This window comes from Pteropus vampyrus, unplaced genomic scaffold (genome assembly GCF_000151845.1).
Source record: "Pteropus vampyrus isolate Shadow unplaced genomic scaffold, Pvam_2.0 Scaffold30, whole genome shotgun sequence".
Classification (NCBI taxonomy): Eukaryota; Metazoa; Chordata; class Mammalia; order Chiroptera; family Pteropodidae; genus Pteropus; species Pteropus vampyrus.
In genome coordinates this window covers 12,294,970-12,320,914 of record NW_011888811.1, presented here as the reverse complement: position 1 = coordinate 12,320,914, position 25,945 = coordinate 12,294,970, and the positions used below count along the sequence as shown (strand labels likewise).

Sequence of the window (25,945 nt, the reverse complement as noted above, 5' to 3'; positions counted from 1 at the left end):
CAAAACAAAACAAAAAAAACAATAATACCTAAGTCACGGGTTTGTAATGAGAACTAAATAACTTAATATATGTGAAATGATAAAAATTATTCTAAAATACCGTTAATGTGATGAGGACGACTTATCTGCATCACCATCCATAATGGGAGGGTAATTTTCATGGAATTGGGATTGCAGTGGGTCTGGTCACCAGCTTAGGGCAAAGGCTGTGAAACCTCATCCTGTATCATATATTAAAATAAAATTTAGCAATAGAATGGTGGTTAGCAAAGGGGAAAGAGGGTCAAATATATAGTAACGGAAGGAAACTAGACTTTGGGTGGGAAGAACACAATAGGGTATACAGATGTCAAATTAGAATGTTGTACACCTGAAGTATATGTAATATTATTAACCAGTGTTACTCCACTATATTTCATTTTTTAAAAAAGAAAAAAAATCAGAACAGCCTTATATATTTGGTTTAAAAAAAATGAATTTGTAATATTAGTTCCCTGGGAAGAGCCTAACTTAATACAGACATCTCAGAATCAGTTCTTCAGCTTTACCAAACAACCCAAGGATAACTTTCTCGATCTCGGGACTGATATCTGCATTTGTCTACTGGTCAACCATGCCTTCCAAGTTTGTTTTTTCCTCATGGCTCTCAACTCTAGATTTAGCTCCACAGTCTTTTAATGTATAATGTTTGCTTCACCCTTGGAGTTCTTCTTATTTTCTAGTGAGCTTATTAAACACAAAGATTCTGTTTATTTTAATAAATTCAACTTCTATTGCAAAAAGAAAAAAAAATGAAGTTTAACAGTTGACTGATGTGAAGTTTGGCCCCATGATCTTGGTCTTTTCAGCATTATACTCTAACTAGCAGTATGACAACCACATACCAGGACCGGTAACTACATGGGATCTTAAAAAATGGTTCCTGTGAGAATGTTCATACACCTAAGCTATTGCTATGGCTGATACACCAGGGGGCTTGAAAATTCAGCTAACAGGATGTATAAACACAAAATTAATATCAGCAAAAAAAAAAAAAAAATGTACAGTAAAACCTAAACGTGAATCAGCAGCAAGCTGGTGGACATCTTTCCTTTTGTAGCATCTTTTTTATGCTTTGCCTTAAAGTGCTAGGTAGTGTCAAAGAAAGATTACTAGATTGGGGTCAAGATATCTGCCCAATTCAGATATGTCCTAGCTGTGCTACACTGGACATGTTTGTTAAGTTTCTGAGCCTTGATTTTTTTCCTTTAAAAGATGACCCAGTCACCACTTTCCTACCTCAACAAGGTTGTTATAGAGATAAAGTGAGAAAATGTCTAAAAATATTTTGTATACATTTATAATTAATAACCATGACAACATCTGGCATGAAATTGGCACCTAATAAACATTGGATCAGATAGATAAATGAGTGGGTTGGACAGATAAATAGGTGAGTGGGATGCATAGATGGGTAGAATGGATGGACAATTGGATAGATCAGGGGGTTGAACAGATGGATGGGTAGATTTGTTGGTTGGATGGGTGGATTGAATAATGGATGAATTAGTTTTGGCGACATGTGACAACTTGTTTGCAGCAACTTCTCTCCATTAACCCTTATCTTCTCCTCTTCCAGTCTGTTCCCAGTTCTCCAAAGGAGTCTATGCCATCTTTGGGTTTTACGAACGGAGGACCGTGAACATGCTGACCTCCTTCTGCGGGGCCCTCCACGTCTGCTTCATTACGCCAAGCTTTCCCGTTGACACATCCAACCAGTTTGTCCTTCAGCTGCGCCCCGAGTTGCAGGATGCCCTTATTAGTATCATCGACCATTACAAGTGGCAGAAATTTGTCTACATTTACGATGCTGACCGGGGTAAGCCAGGGAGTAGGGAAGGGAGACCATTGAAAAACAGAGAGAAAACTACCAGGAGGAAGAAAAATGATGCCTCCTTGCCTTCTTGAAAAGATTGGGGAAATAATCCAGAAATGCTTTATGTCTATGGACTGATTTTTCAGTGGCTAATCACTAACTCATAGTGTGCAAACACATCCTTTAAGAGACTAATCCTCTTAATGCACCATGTCACTCTACAGCTCGCCAAGCGTCCATGGTTCCTGAGTCCAGACTCAAAGCCCGAGGACCTCAGTTGAATGGCTCACGGCTCAGAGTATGGTTGTTAAGAGCATAATCTCTGGAGTCAAACAGACCTGGATTGAATTCTGTGTTCTCTCCTCTCCAGCTGTTTGACTTTGGGCAAACTCTCTCTGCCTTAGTTTGAACATTTATGTAATGGGCATTCAATTCTCTATACTTTCATTTCCTCCTCTCTATAATGAAGATAATCTCTATCTCATAAAGTTGCTGCGGGGAGAATGAGATCATGACTAGAAAGTGTTTGTCAGTGCCTGAAACATAATAAATGCTCAAAGTCCTCTTTATATGTTAGCTGCTATCGTCATCATCATCACCATCATATTATCAACCCTCCCAGGCCTTTCTAATTCTGCCTCCATGTAAATTTTTAATTTTATATTACATTTCCCAAGTATTTTCTATACTTTTTTCTTTGCATCTTTATTCATGCTGTTCCTGTTTTCTGGAATGCATTTCCCTTCTCGGATCTACATATATGAATCCTTCCTCTCTTTTACGGCCTGCTCAGACACTACTTTCTCTATTCCCTGATTTCTAAATGGGAACTCTGCCCTTTTCTCTAACTCCTGTGGCAGTTGTATTATACTGCCCTACCTTCCCTGTGTACACTAAAGAACTTAAGAACTTAGTCCTATAAGAACTTAGTCATTATTGGTATATATAAATAAATAAATGGACCATGTAAGGTCTGAAAACTGAGGGAGAGGAGTTTTCCATATGCAAAAGGAAGATTTTTTAGGGGGTTGCCTGTAGGAAGGCTTTGAAGACTTTGAGTAGGAGAGTAGCTTGGGAAATGGTTTTAAAGGAAGAGTTAGGCAGGCATTATTCAGATGAGAAGGAGAGACCAGAAGCACTCTATTTTCTTAGATTTTTCTCTTTCCTCTCCTTAGTTTGATGATTTTCCTTCTCAGACAGCAGCCATTGTGAGGATCACCTGCACAAGGGCTGTTTCATAGACATAAAGTCCATAGACATAAAGCATTTCTGGATTATTTCCCCAATCTTTTTGTGACATCATGAAACTTGAATCCTAGAAGTGGCATAGCCAGAAAAATGTAACTTCAATTACAGAGGATCATCTTTGGGGTCAGCAAAAGCACCCACTCTCTTAAAAATGTTTCATTTGCCTACCTCAGAACTCTGAGCCCCAAGCTCTGCCATTTGCTAGCTGTGTGATCTTGGGCCAATGACTAAATCTCTCTGAGCCTCAATTTCTACATTTGTGAAACAGGGATAATAATGGTAACTACCTCACAGGATTAAGTGAACTGGAGACAGAAAAGCTAGTAGAACAGTGCTAGACAACACAGTAAACTTTTAGTGCTATACTGAAACAACTTGTACTGAAAAAGAAACAAAGATAAGAAACCATAACAAAATAATCTATAGATGATTCTTGAGGCTAGGCACCCTGGTGGTTACTGATGGAGGGATTAGCTGAATTACTGGGAGACAGAAACCATGTATGTACAAAAAGTTGATTAATAATGCAAGAGTGAAATAGCCATCTGAGGCAGGCCCCAACTCCCTCCCAAAGATATCCATGTCCTAATTTCTGAAACCTGTGAATATATTATATTAAATGGCAAGAGGGATTAAGGTTATAAATGGAATTGAGTTTGTTAATCAACTGACTTTAAAATAGAAAGATTATCCTGGATTATTTGTCTGGGCCCAATGTAATCACATGAGTCCTTAAATGTAGAAGTTGAAGGCAGAAGAGTCAGTGTCGGAGTGTGATGTGAAAAAGACTTGACCAGTTACTGATGATTTTGAAGATGGAAGGGGACATAAACCAAGAAATGCCAACATCCTCTAGATGCTGGAAAGGCATGAAAACTTTCTCCCCTAGAACCTCCAGAAAGTAACACATCCCTGCTGACACCTTGATTTTAACCCAGGATGATTCATTTCAAACATCTGAACTCAAGAAGTATAAGATGATAAATGTGTGTTGTTTTAAGCCACTAAATTTGTAGTAATTTGTTACAGCAGCAGTAGGAAACTAATACACCATCTATATCTCAAAGATGAAACAAAGCAGCATTAAGTAATGGGCTCCTCTATCATTTAGCTACAAAGTAGAAGGCAGTAGTTGAATTCAGTACACATTGATTGAATGCATACTGCATGAGAGGCAAAAGTATTAGGTGCTAAGATGTATTGACCATTCATGAATTTGATTGACAGTTTAGATATCACATTGGCACATTTAGTAAGCAGTTAGTAAATGCCTGTGTATCCTGATTGCCACTTCTCTGTCCTACTCACCCGACTTCCAGGTTTGTCCGTCCTGCAGAAAGTCCTGGACACAGCTGCTGAGAAGAACTGGCAGGTGACAGCAGTCAACATTTTGACAACCACAGAGGAGGGATACCGGATGCTCTTTCAAGACCTGGAGAAGAAAAAGGAGCGGCTAGTGGTGGTGGACTGTGAATCAGAACGCCTCAATGCTATCTTGGGCCAGGTAGTGAGCTCTGCAAAGCCTCTGGTAGCTGTGGGACATAGTTCAAGAGGGATCTGGGTGATCATTTGCCTTGGCTATTACAACGAGACTTCTTGACTATAAGAGGCCAGATGCCTTCCTTCTCACATTCTGTGATTCATAAAATTTAACTCTGAAATTTTATGAAATAGCACAAACAATGGGAGCCTTGACATAGGGCTACAAATTGTTCCCAGATCAGTTGACAAAAGACTTACTTCCGGTGTTTCCCTTTATTGTTAAAAAGCAAATTACACTGTATCCTAGAATTTGTGGAGCACTACTGCATTAGGAACACAGCCTGTAGAGCCAGGTTCCCTCATTCAGCTCTGGGTTCTGTCACTCACTGATCTAGCATTTGGCATCTCATTCATTTGGCCCACTGACCTGTTTTAAGCGTCTAAGGAGGCAGCAGGACCCTCCCTTTCTACTGTTTCCTTGAACACACTCATGGGTCTGAGAGATCAATTGACCGTACATTGTATGAAAGGGTACTGTAACCTCAACAGTTTGTGGCCAAGCCTTGTGAAGCTGTGGCTCCAACACTTCTCAGAACTAAAGTGTGTCCCCACCACAGAAGTAGCAGGCCTTTCTGTGGATCACTCATCTTTTTAAATTACACGTGTGTATGTGGACGAGCTAGCAAGGAAGTAGATTTTTGCTACCATTTTTGAACAGTGCTATCTAACTAAAGATGGTAGTTGTAGGTACTTGACAATATGACAAAGCTTGTTAATGGCCCTGCAGACCCCTGTGGCCTCCACAGGGGATCTTAATACACAGCTCAGCAATCACTTAGTGGTCTCAGCAGCAGAACAGGAGAGATTTTGAAAGTCAGGGATTCTCTAAGGCATTAACTCTGTGTTCCACTTTGCAATGTGTGGATCTGCCCTCCCCTCTCAGAAAGATAAACCAGCAAAAACAGTTTCCTTTGAGAAGGGAGTTGTCTGGACTGGAGTCAGAGGGTCTGAATTCTACTTAAGTGAGACAGTACAGGGTAATGGTTAAGAGCAGAGACCCAGAAGTCAGAGAGGCTGGGATTCAAACCCCAGCTCTAGGATTTACTAGCTCTGCATCCTTGGGCCGAGGTTTTAATCTTTGTACATCTCAGGTTCCTGATCTGTAAAATGGGTAGTAGTAGTAGTAGTAGTAGTAGTAGTAGTAGTAATGATAATAATAATAATAATAATAATAATAATAGCAGCTTCCTTCAGGGTGCTCCTGTGAACATTAAAAGAATCTATACATGTAAAGCAGTTAGAACAGAGCTTGCCCAACAGAAAGCAATATATGTAAGCATTAGCCTATTTTTGCTATTCATAGTGCTAACTAGTACTGGCTTCTTGAGTCACTCCCTCCAGTGTCCTCATCTGTAAAATAGTAATAAAGGCCCCTGTTCTAAAAAGCTAATAAAACGTTAGATGAGATGGAGGTGGAGAAAGTGCTGAATAATAATTAAGGATTCTTAATAGACTGATGATTTGTCCTATATTGTTCTTTAGTAGAGATAACAGGCCATTACTACTATTTTCTGAGTGCTTGCCATATACCAGACGCTATGCCAAGCCCTTTCTACACATAATCCCACTTCATCCTCATATCAACTCTATGAAACAGCTCCTATCAATTCCCTTATTTCGTAAGTGAAGAAACAAGGGGTTATACTTGCCCAAACACTCGCAACAAGCAGGTAAGAAAAATAGGAAGTCAAATGCAGCTTGGTCTGGCTACAGGGCCCAGCCTCTTAAAAATGCAACTTTTCAGCCTTACCTCCACCTCTGCCAAAAGACAAACTTGTATTTTGTAAGGAATTGACTGTTTGTGTGGGTATTTTAAATTGTAGTATATTAACTTTCCAAATTGTTGGATTCTTCTATTCTGGAACATAAGACCAAAGAGTTGAAAGGATCTTACAGATAACTTGATTTACCACCTGCACTCACATTTTACAGGCAGGATAAATGATGGTCAGACCGGGTGAATGGTTGGCCATGGGTTCAGACAACTAGTTAGTGACAATGATGAGTCCAGAATTCACATCTACTGACTTGCAGTCTGACATCTTGGCATCATTCTAAACTCTCCAACACTTGGCAATTGGGATCTTTTCAGTCTCATACAGTGCTCTACTTAAGGAGGGAAGCAGTGATTCACATTCCAAATCAAGAGTCAATTGCCTGTCTCTGTCTCCAGGACCCCGACTAGAATATAAGCTCCATGAGAGGAGGAATTTTGTTTTGTTTTGTTTTTTCCCTGCTGTATCTACAGTGCTTTGAACAGTGTGAAGCACTAGGAGGCATTCCATAAATGTTTTCTGAGTGAATAGAAAGAATAGGGAATCAATGAAGACTCCAAGAAACAACCCGAATGTGAGAAGGGTCTGGATATGTACAGGTCGCCATTGGCTGAATAGGAGATTTTAAGCAAGAGAAAAGAGCATAGAGGGAAGCCTAGAGGGCATGTTAGGGCAGAGATTCACAGATGGCTTAGCATCCCAGTGGAGGATGCTGAGTGTCTTAACTGGGAGACAATGACAGGAAGATGAACACATGATTGTGACTGTCCTTAGAAACCATTCGAAAGAGTTTAGGGTTTATTGTATAAATAGTGTAAAGGGAGTGAAGGTTTATGATCAGGGAGCAGGGTTATTAGAATATAATGCTTTATCAATATATAAGACACCAAATTATAAAGTACAGTCATTAAGTTCAGAATGAGTTAGAGATGAAAAAGACCTGGACCAAGCCATCCATCACATTACCCTGTTTTATTGTTTTCAGAGCGCTTCTCACCTGATGAAATCTTTTGTTCATTTACCTATTTATATGTTTACCATCTGGCTCCCTACTAAAATGTCAGCTCAGCTCAGTGAGAACATAGGGATCTTGCCTCACTCATTCATAGCATAGTGCTTGGCATATACCCATGTTCAATAAATATTTGTTGATTGGATTAATTAATCATAGAAGGCTTTACAGAGTAGTTGGGATTAGAGCTCAGCCATAAAGCTTATGAACAATCAGAGAGAAGAAAAACTACATTCCTGACACAAAGATGTGAATTAAGGCTATCCAGCAGAAATGAGCTTTGAAGGAATGGGGTCAGTGAGGCAATGGGCCCCAAGCAAAATTGTGCATTGCCTTTATGATGACTCTCTCATTCTGTAACTCTGTGTGTATTTCTCTCTTTATCTGTTTAGTCTGGGTCTCTTCATAGTAAACTGTGACCTCCAGGAGGACAAGTACCATACTTGTTTCACTTTACACTAAATCCCCAGCACAGTGCTTGTACATAGTAAGCACTTCATAAATGTTTGTGAAAGGTAGGCAGGAGAGAAAGGAGGATATGCCAATGAGTAGGGAAGTGAGTAAAAGGGTGGGAAGGTTGGTATTAGGATAAACCATATGAATTTGCTAACTTTTATTGGTCACAAATAATCAATTATCATCAGCTTCCTATGTTTTTGACCTGTAATTTCATTTTGCAGAGACTATAGTTATTCACTCCCTGAATGTGGTGGGTTTTGAAATATCTTTTATTTGCCGTTTTGTATTTATTAGAATCCAAATAGGCTTTTGATAAAGGTATCTCATTGTTGAAAGGGCAGCAAACCGTTTGACAAGAAGATGAAAAAGTAATGAAGAGTTATTAATAAAACTATCATCCCAATAGCATTTGAGCTCCATGGTCTGGAATTTCACAATCTAACCACTGTTTGGGGGCATTCATTGTGTGCACTTGCATTTAATTATTCCCTACATTAAAAAAATATACGAGTCGCTATGCACATACATCCAATTAAGTAGATGTCTGAATGTGGATTTTAATAACCTTGAAAATTTATTCAGTTAGAGAAGAAGCCCAAGTACCTCTCATATGTTTTATGCCTCATTGCAACAGTGCAGGGGAAGAGGCACTAATTGGGATGTACTAACCCCAATTTGATGATTAAAAAAATAATAATAAAGACAAAGACAAAGTTAACTTGCAGGCAGATCTAGGGCTAAAACAAGGCCTAAGGTCTTAGCTGTTCCTCGGGTGATATGTCTGCCTACCCAAGCAAACCTGTGAGTAGTTCCAGATTTTTCCTCCCCACAATAATTTGGGATAGTCCGCACTTTCAGGATGGAGGGATGTTTGGAGACCCTGGTTTTTAATGATTAACTGTCATCAGGCCAATCATATAGAAAGGCTCACAAGACTCTGACGCTGTCCTGACCTTGCAAAGAGACTGATGAGGAATCTGGGAAAATCATCTGTGCAGTGAGGGGTTGGACCAGGTGATTCTGACATTCCCTTCAATCTGGGTTGAGTGGCCCATTAATGACTGAATATCTAACTGGTTTAGGGAAGAAAGCACAAAATTCAGGGAAATAACTGCATCTGAATATGGTTTATGCAAGGAGTTAAAGATCAAGAACTCGGGTGGAATCATCCATTTACCCAGTTGACTATCCATCCACTCATCCACTCATCTGTCCCTCCAAGCAGAAGATATTACCATGACAGTGGCAAGGAATTCAACGCAGAATAAGAGTCCCACCAGGGAAGAATCTCCACACATTGGGGAAGACTTTATGAGAGGAGAGAAGTGAGCATTTCAGCCATGTCCTTGGCATTATGATAACACTGCCCCACCCCTAAAATCAGACAGAACTTATTTCAAATCCTGCATCGGCCACTTAATGGCCGCGTAACCTTAGGGAATCTATTTAACCTCTCATGCCTCCATTTCTCATGTGTAAAATGAGGATCTCAACAATGCCACCATGGTTGGATGATTGTGATATTGTAGTTGGAGTACTTAGGATAGGGCAAGGCACATTGTAAGTACTCAATCAGTGTTAGTTCCTATCATTATTGCTGTTGTGGCTTTAACTGCTTATGTGATTAAGGACTCCCCTCTCATGTGTTTTGCAGATTATAAAGCTGGAGAAGAATGGCATCGGCTACCACTACATTCTTGCAAATCTGGTGAGTAGAGCACACTGCAGGCTCTCAGTTTATGGGTCTTTCTGTGTTTGGGGCCCTAGCTTTCTTCTGTGGTCCCTGGCTGATGGGAATTGCATGGGTGAAAGGGGCAATTCAAAGCTACAATACTGAGTCCTGGCAGTACCAAGTTTACCTTTTCCATATTTGGTCCCATATTTTAAAGAGCTTTATTGCTATGTAATTTATATGCCATGCACTTGACCACAGAATTGTGAAACCGTCAACACAATCCAAAAAAAGAAACCTAATACCCATTAGCTATCACTCCCACCGTGCTCCAAGCACCACTAATCTACTTTCTATCTCAATCACTTACCTGTTCTGAACATTGCATGTAAATGGAATCATACAATATGTCGGCCTTTGTAACTGGCTTCTTTCATTTAGCATAAGGTTGTCAAGGTTCATCCATGCTGTAACATGTACCAGTATTCCATTCCTTTTACTTCCAAACTAATAGTCCATTATATGGATGTACCACATTTTGTTTATCCATTCATTGGTTGATAGACATTTGAATTGTCTTCACTTTTGGACTATTATGAATAACACTGCTATAAATGTTTGTGCACAAGTTTTTCTATTGAGTATACACCTAGGAGTGGAATTGCTGGATTATATGGTAACTCTATGTTTAATATGTTGAGGAATTCCAAAATTGTTTTCCAAAGCAGCTGTATCTCTCATCGAATTAATACTAGATTTTTATATTTATTAAAATATTTTATAAATAAGTTTTGTCATGTCAAAGTGTGAGCAATTTTCAGATTCACTTAATGGAAATTTTTCTACAAAGCTTGCTTTTTATCCTGGCTTACAAATTTCTGTGCTTCCATTAAGATGTGACTTTTAGCTTTTTATCTATAACAAATTATATCATGTTCAGTTTTAACCATGTCATTTTGTGTTGATTACTTCTATGAGTAATATTAATTATTAATTGAACAAAAGATTGAGATTTTCAACTTATTTTTGGAATAAAAGTCATTAGTATAACAAAGGCATAGGTTCTGGGTGTATGTAATATGGAAAAGTCAAAATAACAGGATCTAAAAATAGGACCGAAACATCCTGCCTAAACCTTAAGGTCTGTGTTTCTTTCTGCCCTGTTCTCCATCTTTAGACAGATCCCTGCCTAAACCTTCTTTCCCCTTCGATCAATCCTTGCCTTAGCTGTCCCAATACTTCAGGCTCAAGCCTGGAAATCAAAAAGGCTTACTGAGATAGGTTAATTTAGACCTGGCTATTAATGACTAAATATGTATTATTCTCAGAGGTATTTGCACTTTAAATGGGGTGGGGGAATGGCTGTTCAGAGGCTTTTAGGAAACCAAGAGTCTACCCCTAAAAAAACAATTACAAGGATGGAATTTCTGACTTTGTAATGAAGAAAATCCTTGACATCTCTCAAAGCCCACCCAGATCCTTAGTACTAGAGGGGTCTTGGAAAGTCAACTCCATCTAAGTCTCCTTTGCTTGTAGGAAAACAGAACCAGCAACATGATGTGACTTGGCTAGGGTCACAGAGCAAGTCCACGATAGTGCTAGGCCTAGCACCGCAGTGAGCAGGCAGCATCCAATGCCTCTTCCAGGACATCTTAGTGCAGACAGTGTGGGCACCCTGCTGCTTGAGAGCACAGAGAACAAGGGTCATGGCATGCATAATTACACATCGGCGGCCTCAGAGCCACCTAAAGGTCCCAGGTAATTACATCACCAGCCTCCATCCATTGCCCAGTGACCTCTCGGTCACAGCATCACCAAGTCAGCGCCTTGGGTTTCTGTATCCTTCTGATCTGCATTCTTCTTCTGACCTAATGAGCTCTCAAATTCTTACAACTGCCAGCTAATAGGATGCAAATTGCATATACCATCTAAATACAAGAGACTTGCATGTTCCAATAGATTAGTTGATAATTAGGCTTCAAATTACTAATTAATTCAGTTTGAAACATAGTCGAGCATGTAGTATATGTTTTTCTTCCCCCTTCAGAGGAATCACACAATTCATAAGATGATAATTTTTAGAAATTCCGCCACATAATTAGCCTGCTGCTGCATGGAACTGACCTCCTCCTTCGAAGTATTTGTGATTAGGGTGTAATTATAGAGTTAGAAACCAAAGAAGCTTTTGAAAGGTTTAACAAAAGAAGAAGCTTCACTTTTATTTTGCATTTCTTTCTGTTCCCGTCAGAATGCACTAGCTTCAAAGTAACCAACGGCATTCTTCTAACAGATCACTTTGGAGCAATTGAAATAAGCGGCTCTGAAGCTCTGCCTGAAGGAAGAGAGACGGGAAGGAGATGGGACCGGGATGGGGTTGGTCAGAGAGGAGAGCTTTATGGACAGGGAGTAAGAAAACAAACAAATAAACAAAAAAAAACAAAAACAAAAAACCACTGCTGTTTGTCCACACACCACCCCTTAGCCAGCTGTGCAATGTCGGGTGACTTTCCGCCTCTTTGTTTCCTCATCTATCAGTTGGGAATAATAGTTCCTGCTCCACATGCTCATAGTGTCATTGGGACAACTAACTATGCTGTTGAATGCCACCATGCTTTGAAAAATTGGAAGTGTCCTACATGGGTGGGGAATTCTTACTTCATATACTGAATCTATCTATCTATACATCATAAATTGTGAGCATGTACATATGCACATACATACGTATGTTTATATGTGTATTCATATTTTATATATGATAGGATAGATGTATTTACAGTTCCATAGCATGGGTAGGTCCATAAAGTGAACTCGAACCATGCAGAACTTGGAAAGCTATGCCATTATTTCTTAAACAAGCCTCTGGGTCCTAGAGCCCACTGGAGGATCAAGCTATCTGGTCTGGCTGTCAGTCCTTCAAACCCCAGCACTGACTCTACGTTCACTCCCTGCTCTGAGATTATAGTGAAAGCGGACATCTACCAGCCAGAGACCTCCAGAGTTATACTTCTTATATTCAGGATGCATCAACAGCAACCCTTATACCAAACTAGTGTTTCTCAAAAGAGAGGGCCTGTGGGCCCCAACAATGAATCTGCAGAGCCAGTTTGGGAAATACTAAGCTAACAGTTCAATGCTTTGGTGTCACTGGAACTGCAAACATGAATACTCAAATCATGGGACAAATGACCAGATTATTGATGTTGATGATTAGAGTTTCACTGAAATAAAAAAAGCACAACATTTAAAACTTCTTGTTGAGAACTAGCAGAGCTTTGAGAATTTATAAACGGTCCACTAGTTCCCTGTTTGAGAAACAGTGAAGGTGTTGGTTGTCTTTCAAAGTGGACCATATCACACCTCACGGGAGTTTATAACAATAGTAACAGCAATTCCTCCCATTTTCATACCACGTTATAGCTTGTGTGACATATTCACATTAATCACACCACTGGGTTTTGAACATCGCAATATTCCTAAGGAGGTAGACAAAGTAGAAGCTATCATACCCGTTTTACGGATGTGAAAACTAAGGCTCAGAGATGTTGTGTGACTGAGCCGCAGAGGAGGAAAGCAGAGACCCAGTCAATGGAGTTTGGCTGTCAGGAACCTGACAAAAACCGAGTAATGTGGGCACAAGAATAAGATGACCAGGCTAACCTGATGGGAAACCACTTGAGCCACAGAAATAGAATTTTTAAACCTCTAATAAATAACAAAACAATAATAACGATGTCAATAACTGCAACAATTCATTGCATAATTGCTACATACCAGACACTATGATAAATACTTAAATGTGTATCTGTTAAACCTTCACAATAATCCTTGAGGTGGATAATATCATCCCTACTTTTTAGATGAATAAAGTTCAAAAAAATTAGTAAGTTTTCCAAAGTCGCAAATTTATAAAGTGATGGAGCTGGGCTCCCTTCCACCCCAGACTATAGAACTCCAAAGTCTAAGTTTTTACTTCTGTGCCATGGGACTGCTGAGCACAGGGGAGCTATGGGAAGGTACAAGGGGTAGGGGGCCTGAGTTTAAATCTTGCCTACAGTTGCAGCTATAGACCTGGAATTCAAACTCAGGCTCTCAAACTCCTATTGGATAGCTTTGCTATTATACAGTGATGGCATTTCATTATAATTAAAATTTCTAATGTATAAGGTAGCTGAGGGACAGACGATAAGGGCAAGTCATGCTTGGTCTTACTGGGGGAATTGGAGACCAGTCATTTCCACCTTATGGTTAGAGATTAACCCCTATGAAATATCAGAGATAGAGGTTTTGATCCATGTGGCAACTCACCCAAACCTCCAGTCCCATGCTGCTGCCCTTCTGCTCTAGCAGTCTGAGAAGAAACTGTTCTTTATTCTCCTTGCTCCCTTATGGTAAGAAATCTGTCTACACCTTCTGTAAGACTGAGCTTGCCCACTTTCTTCTACATCTCTCTTCCCACCTTCTCAGTACTACACACAGTCACGTCTGGTTTCTGCAGCCTCCGGTTAGGTGGTACACCAGTTGGGAAGAGTGGCTCTGGGGTCAGACAGACCTGAGTTTAAATTCTGGCTTTATACTTATTATCTGTGTGGCATTAGTCAAGTTACCTACCCTCTCTAAGCTTTCGTTGCCTTACTCGTTAAAAAAACAGAAAGAGTGATGTGATACTATCTGTCTCCTCCTAGGGTATTGCATGAATTAAGAAAGATAATACATTATAAAGTGTATTTAGTAACATTTGGCCAAAATAAACACTCAGTAAATGTATATAATTACTATCATAATAATCATGGTCATCGCCATTATCATTATTATTATTAGTGAGGAAAGAATTCATTTAATATCTGGGAACAAGATACAATCTTCGAGGTCCCTTAACACCCTCCCAGACTAAATTTCATCTACAACTGATTCACGATTATAGAATATCTTCCTCCCTATTTGTCCATAAGTGTCTGAAGGAAGGAATGGGTCCACCTTGTTCAATGATGAAATCCCTGTGCCTGGCAAAGTGAGTTTGCAGGTAACAGGTTTTTTTAAAAAGTCACTGAATGAACAAATAAGTGAAATGACTTCTCAGGAAATAACGTTCATACCACCATATAACATGCACCAAAGGCAAAATCCTTGGTTCTATACTAAAAGAAGCAGAAATAGTGTGACTATAAATGTAGTTATGAACGTGCACATGATTAGATGGAGATGAGACTAAGAGGGCTTCGGATCCACTTCCCTTCCATCTGGATCCTGCTTGAATAATAGCCAGTGATGTGGAACTTGTTCCCCTGAGACAGCCCTTGCTACCTTCAAAGGGCTCTGACAGTTTAAAGTCTTTCTCCAATGAGTCCCAGTCTGCCCTGCATCACCCTCTCATCACTCCAGGCTCCACCTGCTCTCTTGGGACTGTGGAGAACAGGTCTTCCACAAAGCAGCATGCATTTGGGAACAGTCATTCTGCTTGCTCTTTGGTGCTGCTCCTTCAGTCTGGACCCAGGCCCTTCTCACGGGATGTGATTCTAACAGTCAACGCGCAAACATCAAACATGGACCAGGCATGTCCACATGCCTGGCACTACTGTGGGCTCATGTGAGAACTAAGAAAGACATAGCTTGACTTTTGTCCTAGAAGCAACATGGCCTTGTCTTCCAGTTAGATTAGAACATGTAAACAAAGTTTTATAATGAATGCCAGAGAAAAATCACAACCTGTGACAGTAATTCAAGCCCCATAAATGGCCACCTGAATGGCCAGAGCATGGCGGTCTGCGGGGTGTCTGGGAAGGATCATGACGGTGCATATATGCAGCCAGTGGTCCTCTGAAGAGTGTGCCTTGCCCTAGTTTGAAGAATCCAATAGTTCCTAGGAGCTCACCTCATCCAGTCCCCCATTTCACAATGTAGACACTCACGCTCCAGAGAAGGGAAGGCAGTAACCTGTTTGAGGTCGCTCAGAAATTAAATAGCAGAGCTGGACTGGGATTTGCAGCAATCTTTTGCTCTGTTCCTTGTTGCTTCGTTTCCTCCCACTGCTGCCTCTCAATTTCCACTGTGTGTGTGTAAGAGGAAGAAATAGGCAGAAATGGAGCAGGGACTCAGAATTTCTCCTCGCTCATGTAGTCCTATTCCAGCTTCCCCTCCTCTCTCCCACAGAGACTTCCTTCTCTCTCTCTGCTTTCACCTCACTCTCTGTAACAGTGACAACACACAGTTTGCTCTGTGATCACCAGAGCTGACATAGCAAAGAGCCTCTGGAAGGAAAGAGGAAGCAAGTGGGTGAAAAAGCTAAATCCCGGATCTCAAAGGATGCTCAATTTTTAAGTGGTCCAAGCATTTCATCAGGGAAGGCCACGTCTATGTTATTCTTTGTACTATACACCATGTTATAGGATAATCCACTCTAGAGACCCATAAGAGTTTCTGTAAAGTCTTTCCAAGAAAAGTGAGATTATGTTCCCATTGTATGAATGAGAAAAAGGAGGTTCAAGTTGTCAAAGAAACTTTTCCAAGGTCTTATAGCTAAAGCTAGAATTTGAATTCAAACTTCTCTAATTCTAAAGATGAGGCTCATTCTGCCCAAATTGGAAAAACCTTTGCAGATCTTAGGTTTGGTATTACAACTGAGCAAAACTGAGAAATAAACTCCTTTCTCCCTGAAACTCCCAGGGTTCTAATTCTGACTCAGCTACTTACTATCCGTGTGACCTTGGCCAAGTCACTTTACCTCTCTGTACCTCCATTTCCTCATCTGTAGGTGGGAATGTTAATATGCTTCACAAGATAAAGATAAAATGAGTTAATTATGTCAGGTTTTAGAAGAGTGAGTGCAAGAGAAGCCTAGGGTCTCGTCCTAATTTTGCCACTGACTCAGTATAATTTGCCAAAAAAAAAAAAAAATTGTTTTTTTGAGGGTCTCAATTGTTCAATATTTGATAAAAGGTTCTCAAAAGGAATAAATCATCAAAAGGAACTTTCCGCATGTGCATTTTCTGGTTCTAGTTTTTCTGCCTCTCTCTGCAGTCCAGAGGTATCAAACAAAAATCTCAAACCACTCTGGCTGGCTCCCCTTATAAGGAGGAGGCTCCTCCTTTAATCTCAAACGCTTGGTATTTGCATCCTTTGCTCTTGCCAACTGTGTGCACCTTGGCTAATTTGGAATAGCTGTTTCCATGCTGGGTCAGTGGAGCATTTCAGATATGCAAGACAGTGGCTACAGTCTTCTTCCAGAGCACAGAAGCCCTTGCTACTACCAGCTTAAAAGTAGGAAGGACACACCTCTTAGCACCAATTTTGGCTGATAGTCCGGGTAATGTGTAACTAAAAAGGTTCGGTCCACATTTCCTTACTTGTCCCTCTTTCTAAGACAGAAAAGCAAATAACATAATGGGAAAACCATGGAGCCCATGAGACATGGAGTTCTAGTGAGCACTTACGATGTGTCAGGCACCGTTCTAAGAATTTGATGTATATTAATATAATTAATCCTCACAATAGCCTTATGACATAGAACATGATTTGGTCTTCTTATCTTGCTCTATAATGACTTGGGTAAAATTGGCCTTTCTCACTAAACCTAAAGTAACTCAAAAGCAAGGACTACACCTGTCTTTTTCTCTGCTGCATCTTTTTGTCTAGTATGTGCTTGGCACTACTGAGCACTCACAAATGAATGAGTGAATGAGTAAATGAATGAATGATGAACAAGATTATTCCTTTCCCCATTCACAGTAGGTTCCAGATTTATCATATGTTTGAACTTTTATTAATTTTTCACCAAGCATTCAATGGGTGCTTAGTACATATCAAGGCCTATAAATGCTTAAGATGGCATTTCATCCCAAAAATGGGCTTGGTATATTCTTTCCTGCTAAGAAAGTTTTCATCATGTAAAAGGAAGCTATTGTTGGTCTCAAGTCTGCCAGGAACTTCAGCCATAAGGGCTCATCCCACACTAGGCTGAACTTTAAATTGACCTTTGGCTCTTGCTCTGAAGTGGCCCTAGCCAGATGTCACTTCTGACTGCAGTCAGTTGGGGTAGAGTTAATGCGAAGGAAAGCCCTGGAAGACCAAAAATTCCAGGCCAGGTAGTTTTCTGCACTCATGTATTGACAGCCTAGTCTGGGGTCCCTGAACTTTCTGCCACAAGTGCCAGCATTTTATTCTAAATCCCTGGACTGAGAGAAATTGGTTTTTGAAACCTGACTTTTACAATGCTTTGTCAGCACGTGTGTGTTCACAAATACACAACCTGCCTCCCTGATTTCAAGTATATTTCGATAAGTTAACACTAATGTTTTCTTTCCAATACAGACGACGGTTTAGCTGTTGTAACCACAGTTACAATGTCTTATTGACTTGGTGGGAACCAGATCAGCCTGTGTGTTACCAGGAGTTATAGAGGGTGAGGACACATTAAAGGTTCAGTTGATTAAAGAGACTAAAATAGGAAAATGTGAAGACCCCTATACAGACACATGGTTATTTGCGGATACAATTAAGTCCTCAGCCCAGGAATATTCCATGAATTCATATACATTCATATTCATGTGCACACACCTGTGCGATCACAGGATTGTAGATCAAAGCTGAAAGAGCTCTTAAGAAAGAAATCATCTGGCTCAGAAGTTTCCGAACTTTTTAGTTTAAAGCTCCTTTTCAAATGGAATCTTGGGGAGAACCTCAGTATTTAGAACAGATAAAAAGCAGAGCTGCTTTGGTGGAAGAGGGATGGTGGGGATCTCGGATCTGACTTTCCGCCTTCCCCCAACCCAAGATGGTAACCTCTAAATGCCTGCAACCCAGATCACAGTTTGAATGATCTCTAATCCAGCCTGTGCCCTCATTTTGCAGATCAATAAACTAATGCCTGGAGAGGATTAGACCATTGCCTAACGGCAAACAGCTCATGAGGTTCAAAGACAGGACAGAACTTGTGCAGTTGCCCTTAAAACTGTTTTTCTGACACTTGTTATTGATGACCCAGTTCAAATATACTACACAAAAACATCAATGAAAAGACTTTAGTCCACAAGACAAAAGCTGAGAGGTTGAGAGGTAACAGGATGGAAGCTTATAAGAAAATCATGAAAAGGGTGAGCAAAGACAATTGTTGTCTATTCTTTCATTCTGCAGCATGAATTAAGCCATCAGCCTGCTCCAGGTACTGTGTTGTGGACACTGGGGGACCAAGGTTCCTGCTCTCTAGGAGCTCACAGTCTTCTAGGACAGATGAGATAGACCACTGCAGTAATCAGTGAGAGAAAAATAAAGAGCACACATTCAAGACACTGAGGACAAATGTCCCCGTCTCCTGGACACCTGCTGATTCCTTCCTAGTCTAAAAACTCTGCCATTCCAAGTGCTTCGTTGCAGGACAGGAGATAAACAAATCAGACTGACCGGACTAGTGATCAGGAGGCAGGATGTACAGTGGTTAGAAAACAAGCACAGAGTCTTGTTACTTGCTGTGACTAGATCTCTGCCCCCACAAGCTTTGTTATATTGGGCAGAAGCAACTCCATTCATTTAAGCCTCAGTTTTCTAACTGGCAAAATGAGAATGATATAACTATCCACTTCATAAGATTGTTATGCGGATTAAATGAGATAATAAAACGAAAGTACTTAGCATAGTACCTACTACATAGTAGAGGTTTGATATATGTTAGGCATATAGTTACGATTATTATTATCATTTTAGCAAAATCTGCCTCCCAATACCTCTGTCCCTTCATTGGTTCTGGCCTGCCTGCCAGAGCCTCTGAGAACAAACTTTTCACCTCTTCCCCATGACAGACCTTCTGAGATTCAATTATACCCTTCACTTGGCTCTTAGTTTTCTATTATTTCTTAGGTTGATCACCCCTTAATTAGAAATCAAGCATTTCTAATATAATAAGATCTTTCAAACCACTTCCCTATACCTATCCTCTCTATGGAGCTGTCCTATAAAAATTGATCTGACAATTGATCTGAAACTTGGCATGTTCGACTTGTGCCTCTCAGAGTATAAAGGGCAAGTTCCTTGAGCTGTTCTAATCTTACCTCTTCTAGATCTCAAGGAGATGAGATGGAGGAGTGCTCTTTCCAGGGTCCCAGGGCTTGTTAAATGAACCTTCTTCCTGGTCTCTTTCTCTTAACAATGCTGGATGCTCCTTTTCCTCCTGACAAGTACAGTGTCCAAACAAGCAGGATGATGATAGTTGAACAGCTTGAATGTGACCCCTTGAAAAATCGCAGAGAAAAAGGAAATCTGGCTTTGATAATAAAACTTTTCATTCTTTGAAAGCTGCACTCCTGTACACCGGCCTCCTGTTCTCTCAGGCGCCTTGCCTGACCCAGTGCCTGGTTTTGAAGCAGTTCTAACACCTAACCTCTTCTGGCCCAGTGATAATGAAGATGGAGAATGTAATGATAATAATAATTGCTAGCATTCATTAAGCAATTACTATGTGCCAGACACAGTTCTTAAGAGCTTAAATGTATGCTTTTAAATCTTACAGCAATTCTATGCTGTAGGTGCTATTTATTATATCTGCATTTTGAGAACTGAGCCTCAGAGAGGTTAAGTAACCAGTAAGCACACATAATTGGTGCTTTTGTTTCCAGGTGCATGTGATAATTAATAGTCATAATGATAGCCCAGAGCCTGGTCATGATCCTTAAAACATTTTCCAAATCTTCACAGCAAGATGAAAGCATGTCTCATGTAGTTATACTGTTAAACATCTCTTTAGGATATCACGATTATTTGAAATGCCTGTTCATTCTATTCCTTTGAAAATTATAATTGACATATGATACATGGAATGAGTATATTAACTAGTTTACTTAATGGAGCACTTTTACTACCAGTCATTCTATTCAAATGGCTGGTCAGCAGGGTATTACCTCCTCTAGTAAGTATATGAGGGAAACGGACTCTAATCCTTGGGAGTCCTCTAGCCAGCCCTACAACCTTAAGCCACAAGTCTCCAATCTAGACCTCAGTTTCTCTATATGTACAATGAGGGGTTTGATCTAAACTCCAACATCTTTGCTTCAGGCATTATAAACTGTGGCCCATGAGATAAAACCAATTACCACCTGATTTTGTTTGGCTCATGAGCTAAAAATGATTTTTATGTGCTTAAATTATTGGGGAAAAAATGAGAAGAATGCTATTTTATGCCATGTGAAATTATGTAAAATTCAAATTTCAATATCCATAAGTAGATTTATTGGGATATAGCCATGCTCATTCATTTACTATTGGTTATGGCTGCTTTCATGCTATAATGGCCAAATTGAATAGTTACAACAGAAATCAGAATGCCTGCAAAGTTTAAAATATTCACGACCTGGCCTGTTATGAAAACAATCTGCTGATCCCTGGTATAGACGTGGGGTAGATGTGCACTAACAGACTTCGGATACATAGAGACTTAGGAAACATTTAACTAACCTAATGAGTTTGGTGTCAAGGAGAGAAACCTAGTGTGCTCTCCCACAAATGTTCCTTTAAGACAGAAAGCTGGACAGAAAGGCTCCTCTCTAGCAGGATGAGACATTTGTTCTGGGTTCTTAACTGTATTAGCCACACTGTCAGAGGTTCTGTATCCCACTTTGTCTGGGGCGACTTGCACACACCATCCTAAAGCTAAGTTTATATGTTCCTCCACTGGCAATGTAGTGTAACACATTGGTGAAGAAGACGGGTTTTATAATTGGACCACGGTTTGAATCCTTGCTTGCTTTGTGATCTCAGGAGACTTTCCAAAAATCTCTGAACTATAAGTCCTCAACATGAAATTGAAATGAATACTCACTCACTCATTTATGCAAATAAGCTTCCTGTGCCTACTGTGTATGTTCACCTCTCAGGTTTATTTAGGGAAATTAAATAGGATTATGTATATAAAGCATTTAACAGAATGCGTGGCTCAGAATACGGGCCTGAGTAGTGCTTAAAATAAATCTAGAGGTGACTGCTGACTGATTATTTCATTTTTCATTTTTCAATGACAGTAACTTCATAATTCACAAAAGGTTGTTTAGATGAAGTTATATAATGCATATGAAGTGGCATTTTTGCCATTATTGTCATTTTTTAATAAATTTATTGAGGTGACTGGTTAATAAAGTTACATAGTTTTCAATTTAGAACTACATTATTGTTATTCTTATGAGCAATGCTTCTGGACCTGTGTTTCAGTAGAGCATTTAACAGCACCAGTGTTAAGTCCAGGCCAAGAGATAACAAAGTAAGCAGGGCTTTCTTAACAGACTGTAACAAAGATTCAACAAATGCAACTACTTCTCTTCCCTGTTCTGCTGCTGCCACTCCATCTCCCACTTTCTGGGAACTAACAGATGATTTCTGACCGGCAAAGTACATCAGAATCATCGGAGGATCTATTTTTATTCTTTTTAATAGTACTAAAAAGAAAATAAATTCACATGGTAAAAAATAAAAAATATTACAGAGAGTATAAAATAAAAAGTAAATGCCTGCTCTCTTCAATCTCATGCTTCTTAGGAATAACTATTTTAAAACTTTTCTTTGTTTCGTGATTCTGGTGGTTCCCTCCACCCTTCTACATATCTATGTCTCTTTTTCTTGCTTTGTTAACTTTACTTACATCTGTGACTCCCCATTAGAAAGATGATGAATCATCTCAGACTACTCCCCACATCTTGTTCTTAATGTTTGTTAGTTATGCTATTATTTGGAATTCTTCTAATGACTGTCTTCATAATTTCAATATATTAAACCCTGATTTTTGATTCATCAACATTAGAGCTTTGTAAAAATACAGATGTCCAGTCTCCCTTCCAGGCTACTGAATGACAACCCTCATGGTGGCTATTTTTCAAAAGCTCCCTAAGGTATTCTGATATATCCCTCTGTTAAGGACCTCTATCCTGAGAGCCTGCAGTTCACCAGCCAGTTTATTTGCATGGGAATGAAAATGGGAGGCAGAGCATTCTTCTCATGTCACCCATTCATCAGTCACACTTGGGACCGTGTGAAATGCCACAGAGATGCCGAAGAAGCAGACAGAAGCATAGTGACCAAACAGCTCCAAGAGCTCACTCATCACAAAGCCCCATTTTAGATGAGAAACAGAAGTCACTTTGTGAACAGCAGTATCTGGTACAGTGCTGCAGGGGTAGTGGAGTCTGGATTTAGGAGACCTGAGTTCTCATACTGAATAACGTGAAAAGGAGCATCTCATGGGTTAATCTGATTTTTATTCAACAGTCACAGTGTACAGAGCACTGGACTCAGTATTTGTGGGTATGTTATAAAATAGGCAAAATTGCTCAAAGAGAGTAGTGATGATCAAACCGCACAGTTTAAACCTTTAATAGAATATAATTTGCAATGTTGCATTCTTATACAATCCAATATTATATAATTAATAGCATAATAAAGCAGATAAAGAAAAGTGTACTAATTAACAAATATTACCCCCTAAGGCTTTTTTTTTTTTTTAAATAAAAATGGCAAAGAAAAAAAGAAAATGATTTAATTAAGCCTTTTTTAATGAGCATGCTCAGGAGAACAGAGTGAATGAGTTGACTTTTCTATTGGAGGGCAAATAGTTAACACCTTTATTTCTCCTTCATAGTCAATAACACTTTTCTATATTGGAAGAGTCCATTTTCTTGCATTATGGGGAAATCAAGGTTCGTAACTATAAGTCACTCATTCCTTAGTGACTTAAAGACATCGTAGAGATTCGAGATTACCATTCCGGCATGAACCCTTACATAAGAGGGACACTTTCAGCTGTTAAATGAACATGCGTTGACCCCACGGTATTCTCTAATTTTCTGTCTTTCACCTAATAACATCACAAATGTGAGCTTGTTTTATCATTCTTTGTCCATTTCTTCTAGGGAAGCGGAAGAGTTCAGTAAGAGGGTCCCATCAGTTTGATTAGATGTAAGCAAGCTTTGGCTCCAGTAACCTTGTAGTCAGAAATTCTGGTGACAGAGGCAAGTGGCATTTATGTTTGAATAAACTCTGTCATTTCCTTTGGCCTCCATTTTATGTTCAAGATCGGGGCAGTCAGTACAAAATGCCCAGGAGCTTGTTACAGATTTTCAAATGAGAGAACTTGACTGAGGGAGATAATTTCCATTTCATTCTCTCAATAGTTATTTTATGAACAAGATGTTCTTTTTAAAATCTCTAATAATTATGGGAAATCTCTCAACTTCGCATTAGCTTTTAATCAGTGGTAGATGGCTGTGCTCTTAGGCAGTATAACGTCTTCGAATGCCTATTGGGCATAAGTATCTAATTCTGACTTCATCTGTTCTAACAGCTTGCTAGAACCACTGTACAAATTAGTAGACCTCTGTGAAAGTCGGTAAACTGTGGCTATAGGAAAAGTTAATCTCAAAAGATGTTCCCAAGCTGAGCTTCTCTTTTCAACCAATGAAAATCATCCACTGGCATTTGCTGCCTGCAGATCATATTTCCCTAGGCTAACTAGCATTCCTGTTTGAGCAAAGTCTCTGGCTTCTATCCACTCACTCAAATACATATCGAACATCTACTCTGTGCCAGGCATTGCTCTAGGTGCCAGGTTCTGGGACACATTTGTGAACAAAACAGAAAAGGTTGTTACCCTCACGGAGTTGACAATCCAATGGGAGGAGAGAAGACAAGGGAACAAGTGAGTAAAGGAGATAATCTCAAAAGATGATAAATGCTCTGAAGAAACTCTAACAGGGCAGCAACAAGGAACTGACTTGACCGGGTTGTGACTTGATAGGGTTATCCCAGAAGCAGGTCTTAAGCCAAAGACTTAAGTACAAGTGGTTTCTCTGGGTGCCCTCCTAAACAACAGCAGGGAATCAGGGAAGTGAGGTAGGGAAGGGACAGCCCGTAAAGGCGCCTAATCAAGACACTTACCCCTGAGGACTACAGGAGCGCAATCCCTTAGGGAACCTCTAGACATGGTACAGAACACACCTCAGGGTTATTCCACCCAGGGGAGAGGATTCTGGAGTACTTATCTGCTAACTCCCCAACCATTATTGGTTGAGAGCTGCTCTGGGTGTACTAACTCCCTGACACATCTGGCTTTCCCGCACATGAGTGAAGTAATAGATAGGTTGTCTATAAAGTGGAACATTGGGGTGTAAAGGGGAATAGAAATGAGCAGGGCACCAACAGCATCTACCACAGGGCAAGAATTGGATCTTCGGATAAGGGGTCAGGAAAGATCTCTCTGAAGAGATGGCATTTCAGCCGAGATCCTGGAACGGAGCCAGCCAGGGAAGGCGTGCCTCCAGGCAGAATGAGTAGTTAGGACAAGGGTTCTGACTGAGCTTAGTTTATTTATGAAACACAAATAATAAAGAATCACAGAACTTTGAAGGCAAAGGGTGGGGGGAGTGTCTTTGAGCCATGAAGTCATTTATGACTAGCTCTTTTCGATAAGGATACTAAATCAAGTCAATAAGAAATTAAGAGACTTGGATAGTGCCATAAGATCCCCGGGCAGAGCTGGACCTAGCACTTTGGGCTCTTTGTTGCCAGTCCAGGTCTCCCCCTTACCCTCAATCCACCCAACTGCTTCCCTTGCTCATTCTCCCATTTCTCTCACTGGGATTTGGCAGCTCCCCAAGCCATGAAGCCCGAAGGGCACTAACTTTACAAACCCAGCTCAGATTCCTGCAGTGAGCCCTCAATATCTAAAAAGAAACTGAAGTTATCACAAGGCTGTATGTGAGCCAGGCTTGGGCGGCCACTCAGACCACATTTCACACTCTCTCTTCCTTTCGCTCACTTTGTTACAGCGACACCATCCTCCTTACTATTTCTGGAACATGCCAAGCATCCTCCCACCTCTGAGCCTTCACTCAGAATGTCCTTCCCCAGACTTCCGCACAACTCACTCACAAGGTTTCTGTTCACTCAGGTCCCTGTTCTAACACCACCTCCTCAGGGAGGCTCCTCGTGGTCATGCCTGCCCAAGTATGGCATCGCTCTCCTCCCCCCCTCCTCCCCCACTTTATTTTTCTTTACAGAACTTACTGCTACTGCATAGTATACTATACTGGACTATACTGTATATACTATGCTATATATTTACTTCTTTATTAGTTTACTGTCTGTCTTTCCCACTAGAATGTAAGAGAAGGAACTTGTTTCATTCAGTATTAGAATAATGCATTATTGGCTCTCAAAAATATTTGTTAAATGGTGAGTGAGTGAGTGAGTGAGTGAGTGAGCAAAGAGCTTCAGAAGACCTTAGTTCTGGTCCCCTTTCTGCTGCTAACTCATTGAATGACTTCGTACAAATCAATTTTCCCATTCTGTCTATTTCTTTATTTGTCAGACATATAATGTCTACCTTATAAAGTCATAAAGTAAAATGGGCCATAGAT

The 25,945-nt window shown here is 40.1% G+C and overlaps 1 protein-coding gene across 5 annotated transcripts in view; it reads left to right on the top strand.

Moving 5' to 3' along the window:
• GRIA1 (glutamate ionotropic receptor AMPA type subunit 1) overlaps nt 1-25,945 on the top strand; it is a 302,597-nt gene that overhangs the window by 156,191 nt on the left and 120,461 nt on the right. For 4 of the 5 annotated variants that reach the window (XM_011356766.1, XM_011356767.1, XM_011356770.1 and 1 more), the window contains exons 3-5: nt 1,619-1,858; nt 4,423-4,607; nt 9,546-9,599. In XM_011356766.1, the coding sequence (XP_011355068.1) occupies nt 1,619-1,858; nt 4,423-4,607; nt 9,546-9,599 (479 nt within the window). The remainder of the gene's footprint in view (nt 1-1,618; nt 1,859-4,422; nt 4,608-9,545; nt 9,600-25,945) is intronic. The other variant, XM_011356768.1, reaches the window with a different exon arrangement.